Source organism: Silurus aristotelis (assembly GCF_946808225.1).
Source record: "Silurus aristotelis genome assembly, chromosome: 2".
NCBI classification, from domain to species: domain Eukaryota; kingdom Metazoa; phylum Chordata; class Actinopteri; order Siluriformes; family Siluridae; genus Silurus; species Silurus aristotelis.
The window spans coordinates 11916865-11937934 of NC_139575.1; the positions used below are offsets into that span (position 1 = coordinate 11916865).

At 35.8% G+C, this 21070-nt stretch overlaps 2 protein-coding genes across 33 annotated transcripts in view; one reads left to right on the plus strand and one right to left on the minus strand.

The window, feature by feature from the left end:
- The window catches only part of lrrc7 (leucine rich repeat containing 7), a 160931-nt gene extending 149571 nt beyond the window's left edge, over positions 1-11360 (plus strand). For 9 of the 32 annotated variants that reach the window (XM_083565596.1, XM_083565592.1, XM_083565564.1 and 6 more), the window contains 5 exons: positions 3222-3344; positions 4731-4955; positions 6987-7079; positions 7901-7975; positions 9050-11360. In XM_083565596.1, the coding sequence (XP_083421722.1) occupies positions 3222-3344; positions 4731-4955; positions 6987-7079; positions 7901-7975; positions 9050-9256 (723 nt within the window). In that variant the 3' untranslated portion in view covers positions 9257-11360. Of the gene's footprint in view, positions 1-3221; positions 3345-4730; positions 4956-6986; positions 7080-7900; positions 8069-8108 lie in introns of those variants that run through there. The other 23 variants (XM_083565582.1, XM_083565575.1, XM_083565584.1 and 20 more) reach the window with 11 other exon arrangements.
- Positions 11361-11555: 195 nt separating this feature from the next.
- lrrc40 (leucine rich repeat containing 40) lies at positions 11556-20730 on the minus strand. Its single transcript, XM_083567318.1, has 15 exons — positions 20158-20730; positions 18396-18577; positions 18232-18305; positions 18015-18144; positions 17488-17611; positions 17272-17414; positions 16768-16940; positions 15199-15289; positions 15017-15062; positions 14826-14934; positions 14204-14311; positions 13998-14108; positions 13800-13877; positions 13538-13723; positions 11556-12047 (listed from the first exon to the last, which is right to left on the minus strand). The coding sequence occupies exons 1-15, from the start codon at positions 20300-20302 to the stop codon at positions 11942-11944; spliced, it is 1806 nt and encodes a 601-aa protein (XP_083423444.1). The 5' UTR covers positions 20303-20730; the 3' UTR covers positions 11556-11941.
- Positions 20731-21070: the final 340 nt, after the last annotated feature.

The window sequence follows — 21070 nt, forward strand, 5'->3', positions numbered from 1 at the left end:
CTGAATCCTATTGAGATGCTGTGGCATGACCTTGAAAAGGTGGTTAATGTTTAAAAAACCCTCCACTGTGGCTGAATTACAAAAATTCTGCATATATGAGTGAACCAAAATTCCTCCACAGTGCTGTAACAGACTCATTGCAAGTTATCGCAAACGCTTGGTTGCAGTTGTTGCTGCTAAGGGTGGCCCAACCAGTTATTAGGTTTGGGGGGCAAACACTTCACACAGGGTCATGTAGCTTTGGATTTTGTTTTCCCTAAATAATAAAAACCTTCATTTAAAAATTGCATAGTGTGTTCATTTGTGTTATCTTTTACTAATATTTAAATTGATTTGATGATCTGATTCATTAAACTGTGACAAACATGCAAAAAAAATAAGAAATCAGGAACACTTTTTCACACCACTGTAGATATCGCTATGTTTTTAAAATCAACAATTCAGTCTATGGACTTATTTTCGTCTTAGTGATATCTAACTAGCAAGATGGTTTCTATAAGATAATGCCTATAAGATAAACTTATAGGCACTAAACTTACACACTCTTTTACACAACTTAATTACCACTTTATTTCTGTAAAGCTGCTTTGAGAAAATGTCCATGGTTAAAAGCGCTGTACGAATGAAAATGAATTGATGTTAATATAAAAAATTAATGAAACTTTATTTAATATATTTATGATCTACCCTATTTAGGAAGCAGTTTAGAATTTTGGTCTAACTTGTATAAAATTATAAATTACTATAACTGTGATGTTATCTTTAAAAAGCCACCAGAAAAAGGAAATTACAACTTTCAGATAAAGTACAGTCACTATTAAAGATGTATCATTCTAACCAGAAACTGTAAACAAAACAATAGTTTTTTGATTGCATTTGACCTATTAATTGATTTTATTGTAGTTCTGCCCAAATATCCTGCTTTTAATTTGTATGCTACCTGGGCAAAACATGCTTCAAATTCTTAATAAGTACATAAAGTAGGTACACTTAAAATAGCAATAATATGCTATTTCATGGTTCATTTGCCAAGCCAAGACTTACTGTTCAGTAGAAAAGTACAACTCCTCAACAAAAATGTATGCGTTGTACACTGACGTTTCTACGTTAATTCTGTATAGCAAACAACAACGGCTAATACAAAGAAATTTGTATTCAGTCTGATACAGGGTTAACGGCTATGCTATGTTTCTGTGAACAGTCTACTACGTTGTCCACTAATCTTAGTCACCCACTGTTGTTATTGTTAGTTTTATATAAATGTGTGTTTGTGTTTGCTGTGTTGGCAGTAATGATGTTCTGTACAGTTTTCTGTTGGTCAAGCTTCTCAACTCTGTTGCAGCTACGCAGTTTGTGTGGTGCAGTCAAACGTAACCCTCCACCCCGGCAGCAGCCTTTGACTTTCTATGTGGCACACCCATTCATTCATGTCATGTGGTTGTTTTCCTCAATCAGAGCGCTGTCCTTAAGCACAACACAGTAAACTTCGGCATGCTGTACTCTGGAGGCTATGCTGCACCGCATGCCAGCAGAAGCATGACAATAAACTTTTACAATAACACAAAGCATGAAAACCAAACAACTCAGTGGCTACCTCTACCAAAAGTGAGTATATACAGAAGAAATACAATTAGCTCCAATGCAATGGAGCCATGAGGCCAATTGTTTAATGAACTTTCTTATAATATCTTTTAAATCCAGCTTCTGCTTAAAAGAAAAAAAAAACCACACACATTATTTGAGACCTTTTGCCATCCCTCAGTTATTTTTAATAAACTCTAAATAATGCGTAAGGAATAAAACATGACAGGTTGTGCTGTTATAGGGAAATACTCAATAGTGGAATTTATTATTTTTCAATAACAGCACATCCTTCTTTGTTTTATTCCTCTTATACCACAGCAGTTTGCCAATGATTATAATGATCGCATTCATGTTTTGCCTGCATTTGTTTCTACATTTATTATTGAGTAATGTCCATTTAGCATGTAAACAGAAAACAGTTTAAAACTTAGCTTGTTGTTGTTGTTGTTTTTATTAATAGTATAAACAAATGCAGCTTTCCATGTTACCAAACAACCGCAAAGCATGAAAGTCCTAAAGGCTTTTCTGTGTGGTAAAACATACTGACTATCATAAAGTGTAGATAAAAGAAACCCCTTTCATGAATGTAAACTCTTTTCCTACAGAAACGTTCAACTATACCAGCAGATTAAATAACACTAAATTAATTCTAATCATAAAAGTTCCTGTGAATTCATTGTTATTATGGAAATACAGTAAAACTCATTATCATATTAGACCAGTGCAAAACTATAAACCTGTAATTTATTTTGTAGCCTGACACTCTGAGAGCTGCTGTTGTAGCCAGTGAATCAACACTTAATAAGCATCTGACCAATCATATATGACAGAGCTGTGGTATATTTGGAAATAATTCACTGTGAAAAGTCATTCCTCATATTTCACTGTTTAACACAAATCTAACAATTTCATGTGTGAGCGTTTTCAGTCTAGGTACTGTCTCATTGTTGTGTGACTATATTCAGATGTCTGTGTTGCATGTGTGCAGTCTCTGTGTTTGCTTTGTTCACCTTCTGTTGCCTCTGTCCCTCCAAGGGCTTACAGAAACACTGACATATGATATTCTGAAAAAATCTTTTAATTAGGTCATATGTAACTGTCTTATTTGTCTTACACATACTTCTGTTCCTTTGTACGACCCCTATGCAAAGACTAAATCCCAAATTTTCCTAAATAGCTGCAGTGTTTAATACAGTAGCAGCAGTGTGGAGTTAGAACAGTCACAACTTCACTTCCTTCACACATACAGTTATGCCATGCAGATGAACTGTGAATATGATCTGAGAGTTGTATTACACAACAAACTGCAAACGCCTTCTACAGACACGTCATCCTATAATCTAATCAATTTCCATTTTGATGCTATGTTAAATCTACAGTATAGCCCGCTACATATGAGGGCCAATTTATTCAATACTTCTCTTGTTTTTACTAATAAATTGTAATAAATTTCTCTTGTTAATTTCAATACGGACATGAATATGACATATGTGACCTAAATGTAACCATTAATATTTTTTCACAGATGTATGAAAGATGCACAGAAAATAAATTAAAGTTGCTCTTTGAAATGAAGGACTTGTCATGTACCGTAGATGCTATAGAGTGCATAGATTTACTGAGCAATCTTTTTACAGACTCCATCGCAACAGAGCAATATTTTAGATAATGGTCAGGAGGTGGTCTCTCCAAGCACACATTGGGCCCCTTACTCACTTGGACGAAGAGATGTACCTCCTGACAACACCATCCTCAAAAAGGTACATGTCTTGCTTTATTTCGCATATGAAATGCTTTTGCCAACAAATTTTTCTCAAGTTTCTTTTTTTTTTTTTTTATGTGCTACATTTACATCATCATGCATTACAGAAATCCCAGATATCTTCACCCCAGTCATCAAAGGCTCCTGAGGCTGCCAACATTTTTACTCGTTTCCAGCTGAAAAACTTTAATCATCTTGCACAGGCATGATAGGAGCTGAAACCTAACCAAACTGAGAGTATTAAAAGAATAACATTAGGAGCATTTCAGCAAAAGGGAATATGGGCATTGTGTGTTAAGTTATTTCTGTGCTTTTGCATTCAGGTTTTTTGCTATAGCTTTTAATAAAATCGCTCCAGTAAACTTGCTGAGAAAACTTTTATTTTTATTTATTTTTTTTATGTTTTTCTACATTACCAGTCACCTTTGGCTTGGGTACAATAGAGTAAATAATAGACTGCAAATTGTTTCATGCATGGTAGAACTTAGCACTAAAGAATACAGGCAAATAAAATCCCTTACTAAAAATAAAGTAATCCTGTTGTATCTCATTATAAGTCTTAAGATGACACACCATTTCTCTTTTATTGTCATTATATTTCTATCGTTCTGGCATACAATACCACTTCTAACTAATAATCTCTGCTTCTTTTTGCGCTTCCTGTTCTACTAAAGCTCAGAATTGCATCTCGATCTAGTCATGATTGCTGTGTTAATGTTTTGAAATGTCAGGGTTAATTGCTACTTTTTGAATCATTCATTCTCACTGGGCTGCATTCTTCCTCAGTCTCCTTAGCAACTAGTCAGTCTACAGTATATGTGTTTAAAGGCTGTCAATCAGAGCTTCTAAACAAAGTCTAATCAAATACAATGCATTTTGTTTTGTGCTATGTGTATATGACGGTCTGTTGGTTCACACTTTGCTTGTACAATCTCCAGTGCCTGAATTTTTTTTTTTTAGATCTAACGGAATGCATCAAGTGAACAGTGCTGCAGAGTGACAAAAATAGAAAACAGTGCAATCCGATCCACTAGTTTCAAGCTCCCATGAGGTTTATTCCATCTTAGTATTTTTTCCTAAAATTAAATAAACCTGAGGTTCATCAATCATAAGCCAAAATATTTGGGCACTATAGAAAATGACCTACATTAAATGAAATGGCACAATAACAACAATAATAATAATAATAATAATAATAATAATAATAATAATAATAATAATAATAATAATAATATAGATAACTGATCTACATAAAGTGAATCGTACACTCAAATTTTTGTAGTAACATGATAAGATGAGATATAACCGTCACTGTTAAAGTGTCATCAAGCATGCAATCATGCAGACATTGTTCAGATTAAAAAATATAAAAAATCTTTCACAGGCTGTGGTCCATCATTCTTCCCAACAGCAGGGCATTGTGGGAAGTGGAGCTTCGGGACCACATCGGGGACCCCAGCAGTACGAGGGAGCAATGAATAAGGTGTCGATCCAGCAGTACCAGTCACCTCTGGCCATGGCCGTGACGAGCACCAGCCCCCGACCACAGAGTGCCCGCTGTTTTATCCAGACTAAAGGCCAGAAAAGCATGGATGGTTTTCCAGAACAGGTATTTATCCAGTATCTCATTTGTCATAATATGCTGCCTTAACATTTGGTAGATTAAAACCTTACTAATAAACCACATACTTTATATTGTCACCTAAAATTTTAAAAGTTAGTTTGGTGTAATAGAGTTCACAATTTGCAGTGAATACCCAAACCTTAGTTTGATTGAGAATCTGTAGCAAGTTTTAAAAATTGTTGTTTGTCAGTGGTCTTTATCCAGTCTGACATTTAGCTGACATAAGGGTATGAATATTTATCCAACCCAGTAAATTTATTTATTTATTTATTTTTTTCAAAATTGTGTTTGGTCAGAGTAAAACAATTTGCCAGCTCAATTGTTACAAGTCAAATTCCACAAAAGTTGGGACACTGTGTAAAATGACTGCAACAGTTCTCAAATAAGTTAGGACAGGGCTATGTAAACCACTGGTTAGTGTCTTCTGTCCATATACATCTGGGAAATGAGGAGACCAGTTGCTGAGGTTTTAGGAGAGGAATGTTGTCCCATATGTGTCTGATACAAGATTCTTGTTGCCCAACAGTTCTGTGTGTCCTTTGTTGTATTTTTCATTTAATGATGCGGCAAATGTTTTTAAACCGTACAAGGTCTACATTGCAGGCAGGCCACTTCAGCACCCGGACTCTTCTAGTACTTCTACTATATGCAAAGCCTTCTTGGAAAAAGGCTTTTTATAGATAAAAGCATTTATACACTGTTTAGCATTGATAAAACCTTTCCAAATGTGCTACCTGCCCATTCCACAGACATGAATGCACTCCCATACTATTAGAGATGTGGCGTTTTAAACTGAGTGCTGATAACAAGCAAGGTTGTCCCTCTCCGAAGGATGTAGTGTCTATGGTTACCAAAAAGAAATTGAAATTTCGATTTGTCTGACCAGAACAGTACCGTTTTCCGTTTTCCACTGCCTCAGGACATTTTAATGGAGCTTTTGCCCACAGAGGATGGCAACATTTCTAGATCATATTTATACATGTCACCTTCTTTGCTTGATAAAGATTTAACCTGCATTTGTGACTGACATGGCAAACATTGTTCATTCAGACAATGGTTTCTGGATGTGTTAATGGTCAGTGATTTCCATTATAGAATAATGACTGTTTTAAATGCAGTGTCTGAGGGCCTGAAGATCACGGACATCCAGTATTGATTTTTGCCCTTGTCCCTTGTGCATTTCTACAGATTCTGTAAAACTTTTGGTGATGTTATGAAATGTACTGTAAATGTTTTTGCACTGTTGCAACTGTTTTGCAATTTTATGAAGAGGAACATTATATTGAAATTATTCCACAATTTGTAGACTCTTTTGGTGAAGCTCTTCTCATCTTTACTTCTGAGAGACTCTGCCTCTATAACAGTGGTGCCCAACCCCCCGGGCCTTAGAACGCAGAAACTCCATTTTATTTATTATCTGATTCTGTACAATGTTTTATTTTGGAAAATTACCAAATTACCTCTCCGCCACATCTGTCTATGACTCACTCTTGATGCATGTCATGATGCCTCGGTCACATGTCTTACCAACATCCTCTACCTTCTTAAAGGGGCTGCTTCAGCTGGTAACACATAATACATTACTGCTAAATTCAAACCTTCAAGCTAGCAAAATAAACAAAAAACAACAAAGTGGATTCACGTTTATTATTATGTTTAGAAAATACAGTTTTTTAAGCCGGTTGTATCATTTTATTTTGTTGTATTTATCCGCCACACCTTAATGTTGTTTAACAAAAATCATAGCATTATGTTTTTGTTTACATTTCACATAGTGTCCCAACTTTTTTGGACTTGAGCTCTTCAGTTCTATAACAAAATAAAAAGATTATTGTAGTGTGTGTGACTTGGGGTAGTATCTGATGTGCCTAAATGTTTTTCAGGTTGAGTGTAATCTTTCATTTTATGCAGTTGTTGCTAATATATTTACATTTAAGGTACACAATTTAGGCATGCAAAACATAATTACAATCACTGCACAGGAATTACAATAGTGCCTTGCTTTCTTGTTTGTAGTTCTGTGTTCGGATTGAGAAAAACCCAGGCCTCGGTTTCAGCATCTCAGGGGGAATCAGTGGGCAGGGGAACCCCTTCAAACCCTCTGACATGGTAAGGCCTTCTCTCCCTCATCTAGACTGAGAGAACACAAATTTAATGAATGGAATTAATTTTTTGTACACTATTCCTGCCTTATTTTCAATGCTTACAGAATTAACACCAAGGTTACCGTTTTGTAAAGGAGAGAAGACCTTACTGTAAGGTTTCCATGGAAACATGAGCTGCTGCAATGCACAACATTGCACATCAGCAGCCTGTGTTACATGTTAACCGATTCACAGCTTACAATCCTGTCAGTAATATTTCATTTACCGTAAAAAGTACAAAACTAAATCATTGTCAAGGGCACAGCATTATTTTTGGCACTTCATTTGTAATAGCTGAAATCTGATTGAATTGAGTTGCGTAAATCGTGGAAATGTTGTGATGTTTATTCGGTAAATGGAATTGATTTTTTTTCTCCACAACCTATAAAACATTCTAAGGAATCTAGGAATCTGCAAAGCCGGGTCCATGCAGCACCTGAATGAATGGCGTGATGTAAAGTTTGGTTGACTCACAGTATGTTGTTTACTAGGATGCATACTGTTAGGTCACACATCTGGTACAATACCGAATGCTTTATAATCTTTGCCTTAAAAAGTACACACAATAGCTATTCAGCAAAGCACAAATATCTTTATATTTAATACATATTTTTTACCCTTTTACCTGCATGTTAGCTTCACACACACACAGTAGTTTGCAAGTAAAATTCTACAATCATATAAGCTGGGATTTTTGGCAAGAACAAATGACTCCAGATTAAAAGGCAAAGATTCTAAACCATCACCACCGTGTGTTTCCTAACCTCATATCATTTTGACTTATAGGGTATCTTTGTTACTAGGGTACAGCCTGATGGACCCGCCTCCAATGTTCTTCGACCGGGGGACAAAATTCTGAAGGTAACACTTTTCTTCATCACCACACATTGTCCAGTGAGTGTGTGACAGCACCAGAGCGGAAGGCTTTGCATGTGCCATTTTGTGTCTGGTATGTGTGTGTGTGTGTGTGTGTGTGTGTGTGTGTGTGTATATATGTGTGTGTGGGTGTGTACGGTGTGTCAACCATGTGAGCATGGTCTTCTGTTATGACGCGTGTCAAACTTTGGCACTACTCGCCTGTCAGTTCTCTAAGGATGGCATTTGGTTGCTCTATTGTTTTAAGCTGCAGCGTTTCTCTTGTATTACTGAGAACTTGGATGTATTGGACACTGTCTGTTTTACTTTCCAGTGTTTGATGGCATGAGTGTTTTAAGCACAGTGAAATTACAGAACATTAAAAATGCCTTTTAGTTGTTTGAATCTTCTTCCTCACTTTTCCTCTTATCTTTCTAATTCTGCCCATGAAACCGATTGAATCTGGTCTTTTGTTTTAGTTCGAATATGATACACACTGCGTTTTTAAGCGTGTTAGTTTTACTGCAAGACCTTTGTCTTTTTTTGCCATTGTAATTTGCCCATATTTATAGTTTGTAAATGATAGCCACATGGTAAATATAACATAATGACACACAGCAGAGAACAAATGCAAAAGCTTTGCACAGTAACTCTTTACTTATGTAGAAGTAGTCAGTAAATATTACGCAATCAGTTTTAAGTGTTCCATTCAAAATCTTATATATCATACTTTAAAATCTGTAAGCCTGTTTTTGTCCAACTAAATAACTGCATTAGAGTGAAAGGCTCTAGCAGTTATTGGTCTGTCTTTGATTAGCCTTTTCACTTTTAATGTGCGTCCTAAATGCACTAAGAGTTTCTCATGGTCTCATCGTTAGCCTGCAGGACGCAGGTCCCTCGGCACTTTTTTTTTCCACAGATCCAAAGTTAGCTGAGGAACAGATCTCTTCAAAGACCAGCTTCTTTCCACCTTCTTTCCTTTACAGCATGACAGCTCTACTACTTGTGTGCATCTCGCTGGTTGCTTTTTTTTTCTCCTCTTTTCCTGACAGTGTGTGTCTCTTATTCTCTCTGAGCTAGGCCTGTTCCCAGCATTCCTGTGCCGCTCCGCCTCTTCCCGCCCCAGCTCACGTCCCTCACTGCCCTCTATTCATCCTTTGCTTCATTCTTGCATTGCAGGCCAACGGACATAGTTTTTTACACATCGAACACCAAACGGCAGTGTCTCTTCTGAAGAGTTTCCCGAAAGCTGTGGACATGGTCATTTTAAGGGAGAGCACAATGTAAATAATTTTATAACACTGACTTCTTGCTCAAAAGGAACACTGGACCCTGTACATGAAGTTTTTATCTAGTAACAATTTTGCCAATTGCTGGACCAATGGCAAATACTAGTGCCAAATGTAAAATAGAGAACATATCGAATAATGTGACATATGGCTCGTGTGTGTGTGTGTGTGTGTGTGTGTGTGTGTGTGTGTGTGTGTGTGTGTGTGTGTGTGTGTGTGTGTGTGTGTGTGTGTGTGTTTAAATCTTACTAATGTGAAATTACTTTATATCTCCCAGCCTGTGGCTGCAGGTGTTGGTTTTTTTTGTTGCTTATTTATATCGCTATTATTTTGTACCTATTTTTCCAAGCAGCTTTTCATTTTATTTTATTCTCAGTGCATGAAAGCACATTTGCATTTGAAAGCATTTTATTCATCATAACACTGCCTCAACTCTGTAAATGCCTTGTACATAAATATATATATATAAAACACATTACAGAAGATAGTTTATTCAGCTGACCCTTGACTTCACTGAAATTATTTAAGCAGACATTTGCGAGCACAGTAGGTGTGGGTTACGCATTGTGTGTTGCTCGTATATAGAGTTTTGCACAAATCAAAGGAAAAATCCGAAAGCAATATTGTTGCTATTTGGCTTTTCTTGCAACGCCCTCTGCTGGTCAGCAAACAGCTTCTTAATAAACATAAAAATAGCACTAGGAATAATAATAGTGAGCGAGTCCTTTTCTTAAGGTTAATCATACAGGGCGAAACCCCTTTTTTCCTTTCTTTTTTTGCCATGTTGTCAACAGAAGCATTTTTACTAGTTTAATATTGATTCCTATTTTGATTTCATATATAATCGGTATCCCAGTATCCACCAGGTACAAAATATCATTTTTTTTTTGTGTGTACATTTAAGTTGTTCAAAGCTTAAAGCTTAGTTGTTGTTCTGCTTTAAGGCCTGTTATTCACTTATTGATATAAATAAATTAATTCACAATATTTAATAGAATTCCATAAGAAGCTTTAATGTTTATAGCATGCTTTCACTTTTTAAAGCCGTCTGATTAGGAAAACAGAGAGGAGGCTTTGTGTTTTTTAATTAAACATTTAGTTGCTTTACTCCACTAGGTTTTCTTTTTTTTTTATTTAAAAACAGTGAAGACTCATCATTGTTCCTTACAGATAGATCTGCTTTGCTCATGTCCAACACTGTAAATAAATGTAGCATTAGAAAATCCCCAATTTAATTTCTTTTTTTTTTTGTAATTATACAACCTGAAGTCTGGATGAAAATTTATTTAGAAATATGTTATTGGGACAAAGCATTTGATAATGTAATTATTTTTACCAAATGTTTGAGTAATTATTTATAATATATTGACATACTTAGCTTTGCTCAAATTGTGAGGATTTTTTTTATAAAGATACAAAAACAGTACGGAAAAGAGTATTTAGATGATGAGAGAAACTAACAAATAAAAATTTAAAACTATTTCTACAGTAAATGTGAATTTGTGTCAGACATGTATATGGATATACAAATGGTCATTTTTGTATGTGTTTTAAATCCTATTGAATATAAATGCTAATATATGGTACTATTCCGTCTAATTGCAGTATTGATGTACATAACTGTGAATGAAATCATTTAAATTAATTTATTCCTATAAATTGTGAATGTACTCAAAGCTTTCTGCAGTATGAAGACTTACTGGACTTGAATGCTGTTTCATTTTTTTGTGCAAAAAGTAATTATATATAGAATAACACAATTATTCCATTTAGTTAATCAGATTTAGTGACAATTTATCATGCAGTTTATTTGCACACGCAAGTTTACTCCTTCCTATTATTTTTTTTTTTTTCGAAATTAAAACAATGTAATTGATGAAATATATATTCTGTGTCTAGAATGCATTTTGCAGATGCTATATGTACATATTTAAAATAAATTTTAATAATAAAAGCCAAAACTGGATAAAAATATTCAAAGCTGTGCAGCAAATAACGAAGCCATTTTAGGCTTTGGGAGTACAGATTTTTTCAGTATCTAAGCAGTGTTTTGAATAATGTATGAAAGTCTTTATTGTACAAATAAAAAGTCACTATTGTTATTATGTCATCTGTTTCCTTTTAAGACAGTACAACTACAATTACAAAGAAATTTCTTTATGAAACTGTATAAGCCATTGTGAATAATTAATACTGAGTTACAGTATCTAGTGCAAATATTAAATAATTGGGGTTTTTATAAAAAAAATTTACAATAATCAAAATCAATACACTTAATGAGAAAGCCTTCGATTGATAATGTTTTTTATTTAATAAATATTCTTAGCCAAACAAATTTAAATGTCTCAAACACAGCATTTTTTAAATCATGTCATGTGGTATTCATACTAGTCTTAGACATGCAGGTCAAGAATATAATTAATGTAATTGCAGTGTTGTTTATTATAAAGATGGTCAGCAAGAACAAGATGGTGATAAAAGACCGAATAAAGTGTACTGTAAAATTTCGAACAAATATTTTTGGAACTATGAGGCCATGAAAATGTTGGGAAACAAAAACATTTCATAACAAATTCTTAGAAAAACAGTTTGACACAACTGTTGTGTCTTGTCTTCAGTATTAGTCAGATAGTGCTTTAATTGTATGGCAGTGGTGGTAGCTCAGCCATGCAAGACAGTAAACTCATGTAGGAATGCGACTCCGAAGATACTCAAGAATCGCGTCAGTTCCTTTAGCTACGATCGCAGCTCTAGGGTTCCGGAAAGGATTTCCATCGAGCATCAGCGCCCTGAAGAGGAGGGAAATAAAAACAATTCTATATTACACAGAGCTTTATACAGTGTACAGGTATAAGGACCAAATTCTTTTTTTATTATTGTTTAGCAAAATAGACTGCTTCTAGTCAACTCATTTAAACAATAAACAAGATCAAGATCAGCTTTAAACATTTACCCTTTTTCCAAGCAACTTACAATGAGCTCATTTATGCAACTGAGCAGTTGAGGGTGAAGGGCCTTGTTAAAGGTCCCAGGCTATGGTTTGATCATCCACCCTGAAGCCCAGTGTGAACCACTGAGCTACCACTAAAATGTACCCTAAATCTTTAATGAACAAATTTATCCCTAATAAGCAAACCAAGGCTGGCTCGCACTTTGAACGGATCAGGACTGAAAAAGGAACCCCAACCTCATACGAGTTGTTTTGTAGAGTGTATGCTCAGTCTTCTGCTTCTTAACGTTTATATTAATTTGTTGTGCTTTAATAATTATTTTACTATTTACTTTTTGCTATATTTTATAACTTTTATGTTAACTTTAATTTTATTACTATAATTTGCACATTGGATTTTGTTGCTATGAATAAATATAGGTGCTATATAAATAAAGTTTGAATTTAATTGAATGATGCTAAATATTGTGGTGATAAACAATTTCCTTCCCAATATGATCACAAAAGTGTAATTGTGTAACCAGGATATTCATTATTTTAAAATTTATAATTTATATTTATTAATGTATCAGTATTTTTAAATCATTACAATTTTGTTCAAGTTCATTGATTATGCATTATGATTGCAAAACTGAAGAAATTTATTTAAAGAAAAAATGAATTAACAGTGCTTCACTCACTTTGCAAAATATCAATTAGCCAAGGGAGACGGAAATCTACAGTTTACAGATTGCATGCATTTTAATGTTACAACTTTGAAAATGAGCAAAAGACGAAGATGTTGGTTTGGACACTAGGTGGTGCCATCATTTAACATTCTATTTAAGAACAGCTAAATTCTTCGCAACCTTTAACCTTTAATTATGTAGGGCTTTTTTTATTCGTTTTTATTAGTACCCAAACCTTGATTTGCTGTAATGAGAGACTAAAACAGTGAATGAAACCTGTATTATTTATTATACAGCACTGTTATAACTGCACTGTTATGCAATAAATAACTAATAATCTGTAAAGTAAACATAGAGAGATATAGCCTGCTGGGACTGTGTGGTGTATTATTATGTTTATTATTATTACTGCAGTGTCGTCTCTATTCAGAAATATTTCCGAATTTTGGAACCAAACAACTCACTGGTCACGTGAACCACATGCAACGCAACATGGAGATGTACTGAATTAAATACATCTGTCTTTCATCAGTTTCCACTGCACTGTCGGTGCTACAGTGACGTGAATACCGGTTAATGGAAGTAACCCTGTGCACCAAAGTACAAAGAATTTAAGTTGAATAAATTGTACACTGTGCATTGTAAATAGTAAACTGTGTACCTCAGGCAGGTGCAGTTGCCCAGTTCTGGTGGCACTTGCATGATGTCATTGTTCTGCAGATCCAGAGTGGACAATCTGTTTAGCAACTTAAGCCGCACGGGGTCGATGGCTCCAATTTGATTGTTGCTTATTAAAATGGTCTCCAGGGTTAGGATGCGGTACAGCACATCAGGGAAATGCTTAAATCTAAGAAAGATCAAGGAAACAAATAGTTTTTGAATAAGGATCAACAGACCAACAATTAAACATTATTAATACTTACCTATTAAATGATAGTATGATGCCCTGCAGCTTGGTGAGAGCTTCCAGCTCCACTGGCAGGGATGTCAACAGATTATTTCTAAGGAGAAATCCAATAACAGTGGTAATATTAGTGCAGTTCGTTCTTATTTATCCTAGCTGTGGCAGGATTATTTCTATAATCAATTGCTTTTAAAATAGCATGATTGGCGGTATATACCTGAGGTCTATGTGTACAAGTTGCTGTAGTTGGGAAAATTCAAGAGGAATCGTGGAAAGCTTATTAAATCCGAGACTGATATCTGCTAGAGAGTCTCTCAGCTCAACCATTCTACAGAACATAGAAACTTTTATTACATAGAAAATTCACAGATTTTGTCTCCAGATTGTTCACTATTTTGCAGAGAGTCATTTTCCCTTCGTTACCTGGGTGGTACAGCAGTCAGCTGGTTTTTGCTAAAGTTCAAGTTGACAACTGGACTGTTATTGACTGCATCAAACACCTCATCAGGTATAGATGCCTCTTGTTTTTCACTAAGAATATGAAGAGGAAAAAACAGTCACAATTATTGTGAATAATATATGTAGACTTCTGGGGGAAAAAAGTTTGCATATATAAATCGACTTTTATATATATATATATATAAATATTAATAATTGACAGCAATACTCTTAGATACAATAGAAAAGATAGATCTAATACAATTAGAGGTCAACTATGGAATTTTACAGATAGCTAGGTATTAAAAAACATTATGCAAAATAGTACTGAAATGTATTACAAAAATAAAAAATTTTGTTAAATTAATAAAATTAAATCCAAAAAAAAAAAACAAAACAGGCTGATCTCGTACTTTATAATGTCAGCAGACCTTCTTAGACGCAACCCAGAAAACTATAGGTATGGATTTTTGCCAATAGCCAATAGTTCCAGCAATCAACCATCCGATTAATAAGCAAATCCGTATAATGGGTCGACCTCTATTCACAACTGAGCAACATTTGCATATCTAATAAACAGGATGTTTATAAGATAAGTTGTGTGCACCTGTAGTCTAATGTCTTCAGTGTTTTGATGGCATGCACGTTAATCTTGGCCTGGCTAGGAAGAGTCATCGCTGTGCTCGTCTCCTCTTTGGCTTTCCCATCAGGCTGCTCTGTACATTACACAGGATGAAAAGATATCCTGAACAAAACTGGTCTTAATGTGTATCGTGTAAAATGGACTGTATTCTGTACCTTGTATTCGACTTCTCAGATATTTCAGGAGTTCACTGGTGCCTTTCTGAAAAAGTAGGTATTAGGTAGACGTGTTAAAACACAGCTGCAATTTAACTTTAAGACAATTTGTAAAGACCAGATGAAGACTGGTTAGAGCGGAGCTGAAATTTGCTGAGAGGTGAAAGATGCTGAGTGCTCACATTTAGAAGATCTCTGCGGATTGTCCTCAGTGGATTTCCCTCCAGAGACAAAGACTTTAACTTAGGCAACGTTCCAAGACCACAGGGCACACTGCTCCACACGCATGAACAGAAAGAAATTAGTTTTTTCTCAAAATATTTTTTTTAATTTTCTTCGATGGATTATAGTGGACTCACGACATATAAACAGAGGTGGCAAAAGTACACACATCCTTTACTTAAGTAGAAGTACAGATACTCATGTTTTAAAATACTCGGGTAAAAGTTGAAGTACAGATTAAACTTTTTTACTCAAGTGAAAGTAAAGAAGTCTTGGCTCTGACATGTACTTAAGTAAAAAGTAGTTTGTGTCACCATTATGAGGGAAAAACCCACAAAACGCCACCTAGAGGGTAAATTGTGTAAAACATGGCGGATTTGGTGTTTGATTTGAGACTAGAGGCGCATAAATAAAACAAAAGTTTACTGATTAAAAATATTTTTATCTGGAGTTTTATAATTTATTTTATATCTAAGTAAAGAAAAGACTGTTTACATCACTGACTCCCTCTGTCTCATCCACATTAACCCCAAACTTCTTACTGCCTTCTGCCCTGCTGATTCTTATCTTCGTAAAGAGTGAGAGCAGGACTTTATACACCAGCGGATTGAAAAAGACACGCAATAACAGGAAATCAGTTGTTCGGCTGAAATCGGCGCGCAGTGAAAATAAATATTTTATATTTCACCAAATCAATGGATTAAAACTAAAGTAACGAGCCGGTTTTGAAAATGTAAGAAGTAAAAAGTACAGATATTTGTGTAAAAATGTAATGAGTAAAAGTAAAAACTTAAATAGTGGAGTAAAGTACTGATACCAGAAAAATTTACTTAAGTACAGTAACGAAGTATTTGTACTCCGTTATTTCCCACCTCTGCATATAAATGATTGTGTTCTCCACAGAACACTTGATCCATTTCAGTGATTTTGTTCTTCATCACTGAAACTGTGTTGCAGCCAAATAAAAAAAATAGGGTCAATTAACTAATCAAGTCTATAAAACAAAATGATGTAACTGTAGTAACTTTTTTTTACAGCATCATTAATCCTTTCAGTACATTAACGAGAATCTCGGGAGAAGTCGATCCATATAAATACATGGTCTTCCCCAATAAAGGTGCATGCAAACCCAACCAAACAACACAGTGCATTATAGGTGAACTGCCTTGGTATATCATTTGTACACTACATATAAAGTTGCATTGTGGTTGAAAAAGACTGCACTGGGAATTCTGCATATGTTTCAGGGCAACATTATGAAATAGTAGACCACAAAAATAGCTCACTAGACAGTAAAAAGATCATGGATCATTTCAGACACAGCCTACTGTATATGTATATCAATATGTTGTATTTTCTGAGATCTTCATATGCAATCGATTATTTACTACAGTTACTATTTATTAAGCACTTTGCCCAGTTCTATTATGTGAATACTTGAAGCAACAAAAATGTATTCCAGATTAAATCTTTCGATTTTCATTTTTAACTAGACATAACGTGTTGAAGTATCTGACGGAAAGGAGCACCTGTTAAGGTCATTGTTTGTTAGATCCAAGCGCTCCAGGCCTTGCAGGATAGTTATTTCCTCGGGAAGACTCTTCACCTTGTTATCTCTCAGCTCCAAAACACTCAGAGAGTTCAGGTGTTTTAGATGATCTGCCTCCAGGACCTCAATCTGATTGTTCCCGCAGTGGAGCTCCTATCGAGAAAAAATAAAGTTTATTTGGAGAACAGAAAAAAAAAGAAAGGTGCAAAAATAGACTGGTGTTTAATTCAAATACTAATGCTACATAACATATGTTACATATACAGTTACATATGTTAATATTTCTTTGATATATTTGGTTTTAGAAAATAAACCGACTAATATGTTTTGATATATGAGAACTTGTGTGTCAACAATTCATCTTTAGTTTAATAAGAAAATTTCACAATTTGTTGTGTATGTTGTGTAAGTTGTGCAAGTTGGGCTTAATTAGCTCTACAATCCACCAGATAGAAAACAGCTTTAATAGACGCTGCTGAAAAACCTTGAGTGTTTTGCAGGAGGGCAGCTCTGGCAGAAAACGCAGTTTGTTGTGCCTCAAGTACAGCTGCTCGAGAGACGCCATCTGTGCCAAGACAGGCGGCACGCTCTCCAACCGATTCCGAGAACAGTCCAGCATTCTCAAGTCTACAGAAAAAAAGGGCTTAACAGATGTTTTCCCAAAAAACATCAGCTAAACCAGAGACAATTTGACGCTTACTCTTCATTTCGCTGATTGCAGGTGGCAGGCTCTTTAGGTTGTTGAAGGACAGATTTAGTTTTACGAGGTTGCTCAGGTCTGCCAGGCTGTCCGGTATAGCCATTAATTTGTTGTTAGACACATCCTTTAATTTGAGAAGAAATTTTGGAAAAAGTTACGGAATGGTATAACACCATTAAAAAGAAATAAGAAGTAAACACATCTAAACAAGACGTTATTTTCAGAAAACATGTTTTACCATGTAGATACAGAATGTGCTAGGTTCATGCATGGATACAATAAAAACTCTGAAATAACAGAACATATTTACTTTATCAGATTAATAAAAACCATGTAAAATCAACAACAGCTGGATGGAAGAATTTGATTTCTTATCTGAAAGCCATGTAAACAATGGCCATGCCTTTTGCGAAGTGTGTCGCTCTAATTTGGACTGACACGGTGGGAAAAATGACATAATTCAGCACATTTAATTTCCCCAACTTCCAGTGAACAAATCTACCGCTTTTTATAGCTTTTATACTTACAAGATCCTCCAAGTGGCACAACTGGCCCAAGTCTGCAGGAAGCAGTTCAAGTAGATTCTGCTGCAGGTGGAGACATCGCAGGTTTGTCAGCCTCCACAGCTCCGTAGGCAGCTCTGTCAACTTATTATGACTAAACAGAACAGTAATCATCAAAAACATATCTAATCCACATCTAAATATATATTAAATCATGTCAACATATCTTCACTAAACCTACCTCAAGATGAGTTTTTGTAACTGTTCCAGCTCCCCGATAGATGCTGGCAGTGAGGTGAGCTGATTGTCATGAATCTATAAAAGCCGATTGACAGCGCTTTAAAAGCCATCCCCTATACTTAAGTCTTGTTCAAGTAAAAACACACAGCCCAGTGTTCAACTCACATCTAAAACCACTAGTGCAGGCAGAAGTCTGATGTCTTCAGAAATTGTCTGGAGTTTGTTAGAGGACAGCAGAAGTTTGGTGAGATCAGTCTGCTCCCACCATCGCTCTGTTGCACTAAATGATAGATTCTGTCGAGCTTCTTCTGGAGGGTCCACATTTATCCTCCACACACTCTGGGGAACTTAAATCAAAAGGAACTCTGTTCAGCTTGCTGGAACCATACAGATAATAATAGCAACAACAACAAGATAAATATGACAAAGAAACTTTTAAAAAGGTATTATAATGTAATACCATTTAAAAAATTTTAATTTTATACCACACTGATCAATGTGCAGTACTGTATATGAAAAGTTTTTTAAATACTTTTTTGATTTTGCTGGTTTTACATCAGTCAATCTGGTTTACTTATTATATATAGTAGTCTTATATAATTTGGCTACTTGAGATTATTTTAGGACCTTTTTAAGAAAATAAAGGGAAAAAAGTTTGATTCTGTTACTACTAGTACTTTACTTCAATATTTTTTTTTTTTTACTTTTCAATCCAAGTCTTAAATCAGCACCAAAATCCACCATGATGCGCACAATTATTCCTTTGGGGTCGACAAACGCACCGGCGCGTTTTGTGCCATTTTTCCTCACAACACCGAAACGAGCATTAATGAATGTATTTTTTGATCGCACAGATAAGAGCAATACATCATGCGAATCTGTAAAGGGTCTACTTTTATTTGTACACACAAAAACAAAACGTTGTGCTTTCGTAAAGTAAAGAAAACAGACAGCGGGCGCTTTCTGCCGTCTTTGTCTCGTCAAACTCTTCAAAGAAATAACCCAAATAAAACACCCTGAATCTTAGTGAATATTTTGCCTCACATGCATAATACATATATGTATAGAAAGCTCGAAAGATTTATATTTATATAAACAAATTCACATCGAATACAAATATTTTCTGATTATGTAATCCGTATGAAAGTTATGAGAGATGCAGTTTCTTCGGTATCACCTCGTTAACCGTCCGTGTGGAAACAGCAAAGGTTCCGTTTGGTGTCTTGATAAATTACGTAATTTGCTACGCCATAATTACTTTAAAACCTTTACAAGAATATTTTGTCTTAATGCTTAATGTTAAGTTTGGTTTCACGAATTATAAATATGCATTTGCATAAAGTAACAATATTTGTCCATGCCCATGTTGATTAGATGATTAAGAAATTGAAACGTATTAATTTAAGGTACATTTAGAAACAACGCGATTAAATATTTTATTCGATTGACATCCTAATATTAATATGACGTGAGGTTTATGTACCAACGTGACACTAAAACATGGCTACTTTTTACTTAAGTACATGTCAGAGCCCAAACTTCTTTACTTTAACTTGAGTAAAAAAGTGTAGTCAGTACTTTAACTTTTACCAGAGTTTTGTTTTAAACATGAGCATATGTACATCTGTACTTTTACGTTAAGTGAAGGATGTGTGAATGAATGAAGCGGATCTGCTGCTCCGCTCTAAAGCTCCGGGTTCACTTTTGTTCTGTGTTCAAACTGAAGCCGTTAAAAAAAAAGCCGTCGACAGTTGAGTGACCCGTGAGCGACCCCTATCGACCAATCAGAGCGCCGCAAATTTCAGTCTGTAGAAGGTTTCCTTTAGCAACCGATAGTAAAAACATCAATTCATTTCCATCGGAACTGTTTGTGCTGCGATTATTTGACTGTATTATGATCTCTTTTGAGTGTAGTGAGTGTATTTACCGTCGCTGAGCGCGCGTCCGGACAGATTGAGTTGTCCGCTCTTTCTGGCGCTCTTTAGCAGTCCTGACGGTACCGGACATTCCGGTATGTCCTTTCGGAACCCAGCCCGAGGATCTGCTACAGCTCCTCTCTTAAACCGAGACATCAAACACACACACACACTTTCATATGCTCACAACTGTCCAGCAACACACTGCATGCAGTCAGTGGGTGTATGTGTGTGTGTGCGTGTGAGAGAGAGTGAGAAAGAGAGAAGCCAGAAACTACACTCGTGTTTATATATTAAAAGTCCCTGCTCATACCAATGAAATAATCTTTGTATGTATTAGAAACACATACAATTCCGTGCAATCTGTGGAGAACTGCATCCCAGATGTGACTCCAGTCCATTGTACAGCAACTATCACACAGGAGCTGTGAGGATCTCTAGAATGCTTACTCTTTTCTTGGCATCTTCTTCCCCTTCCTCCTCCTCCTCTTCTTCTTTCGGCTGTTCACGTTAGAGGTCACAACAGCAGATCATCTCTCTCCACACACCCTGTCCTCTACAGCTGCCTCTTTCATACCAACTACACACCACTCCACTGCCCTCCCTCTCATTCACACACATGTTCTCTGTCTTACTCCTACTGACTTTCATTCCCCTTCTCTCCAGCGCATACCTCCACCTCTCCAGGCTCTTCTCAACCTGCTCCCTACTCTCACCACAAATCACAATATCATCCACAAACATCATTGTCCACGGAGACTCCTGTCTGACCTCGTCTATCAACCTGTCCATCACCACAAACAGAAAAGGGCTCAGAGCAGATCCTTGATGCAGTCCCACCTCCACCTTGAACCAGTCTGTAATTCCTACTGCACACTTCACTGCTGTCACACTGTCCTCATACATGTCCTGCACCACCCTCAC

Bases quoted from the DNA above. Each gene is read 5' to 3' on its own strand.
- lrrc40 (XM_083567318.1), bottom strand. From the start codon at position 20,302: ATGTCTCGGTTTAAGAGAGGAGCTGTAGCAGATCCTCGGGCTGGGTTC. The intron at 14,312-14,825 runs GTGCACACAACT...TCATATTCTTAG, and splicing joins CTGAAGACATTAGACTACAG to TGAAAAACAAGAGGCATCTA. The intron at 13,724-13,799 runs GTAAGTATTAAT...GATCTTTCTTAG, and splicing joins ATCATACTATCATTTAATAG to ATTTAAGCATTTCCCTGATG.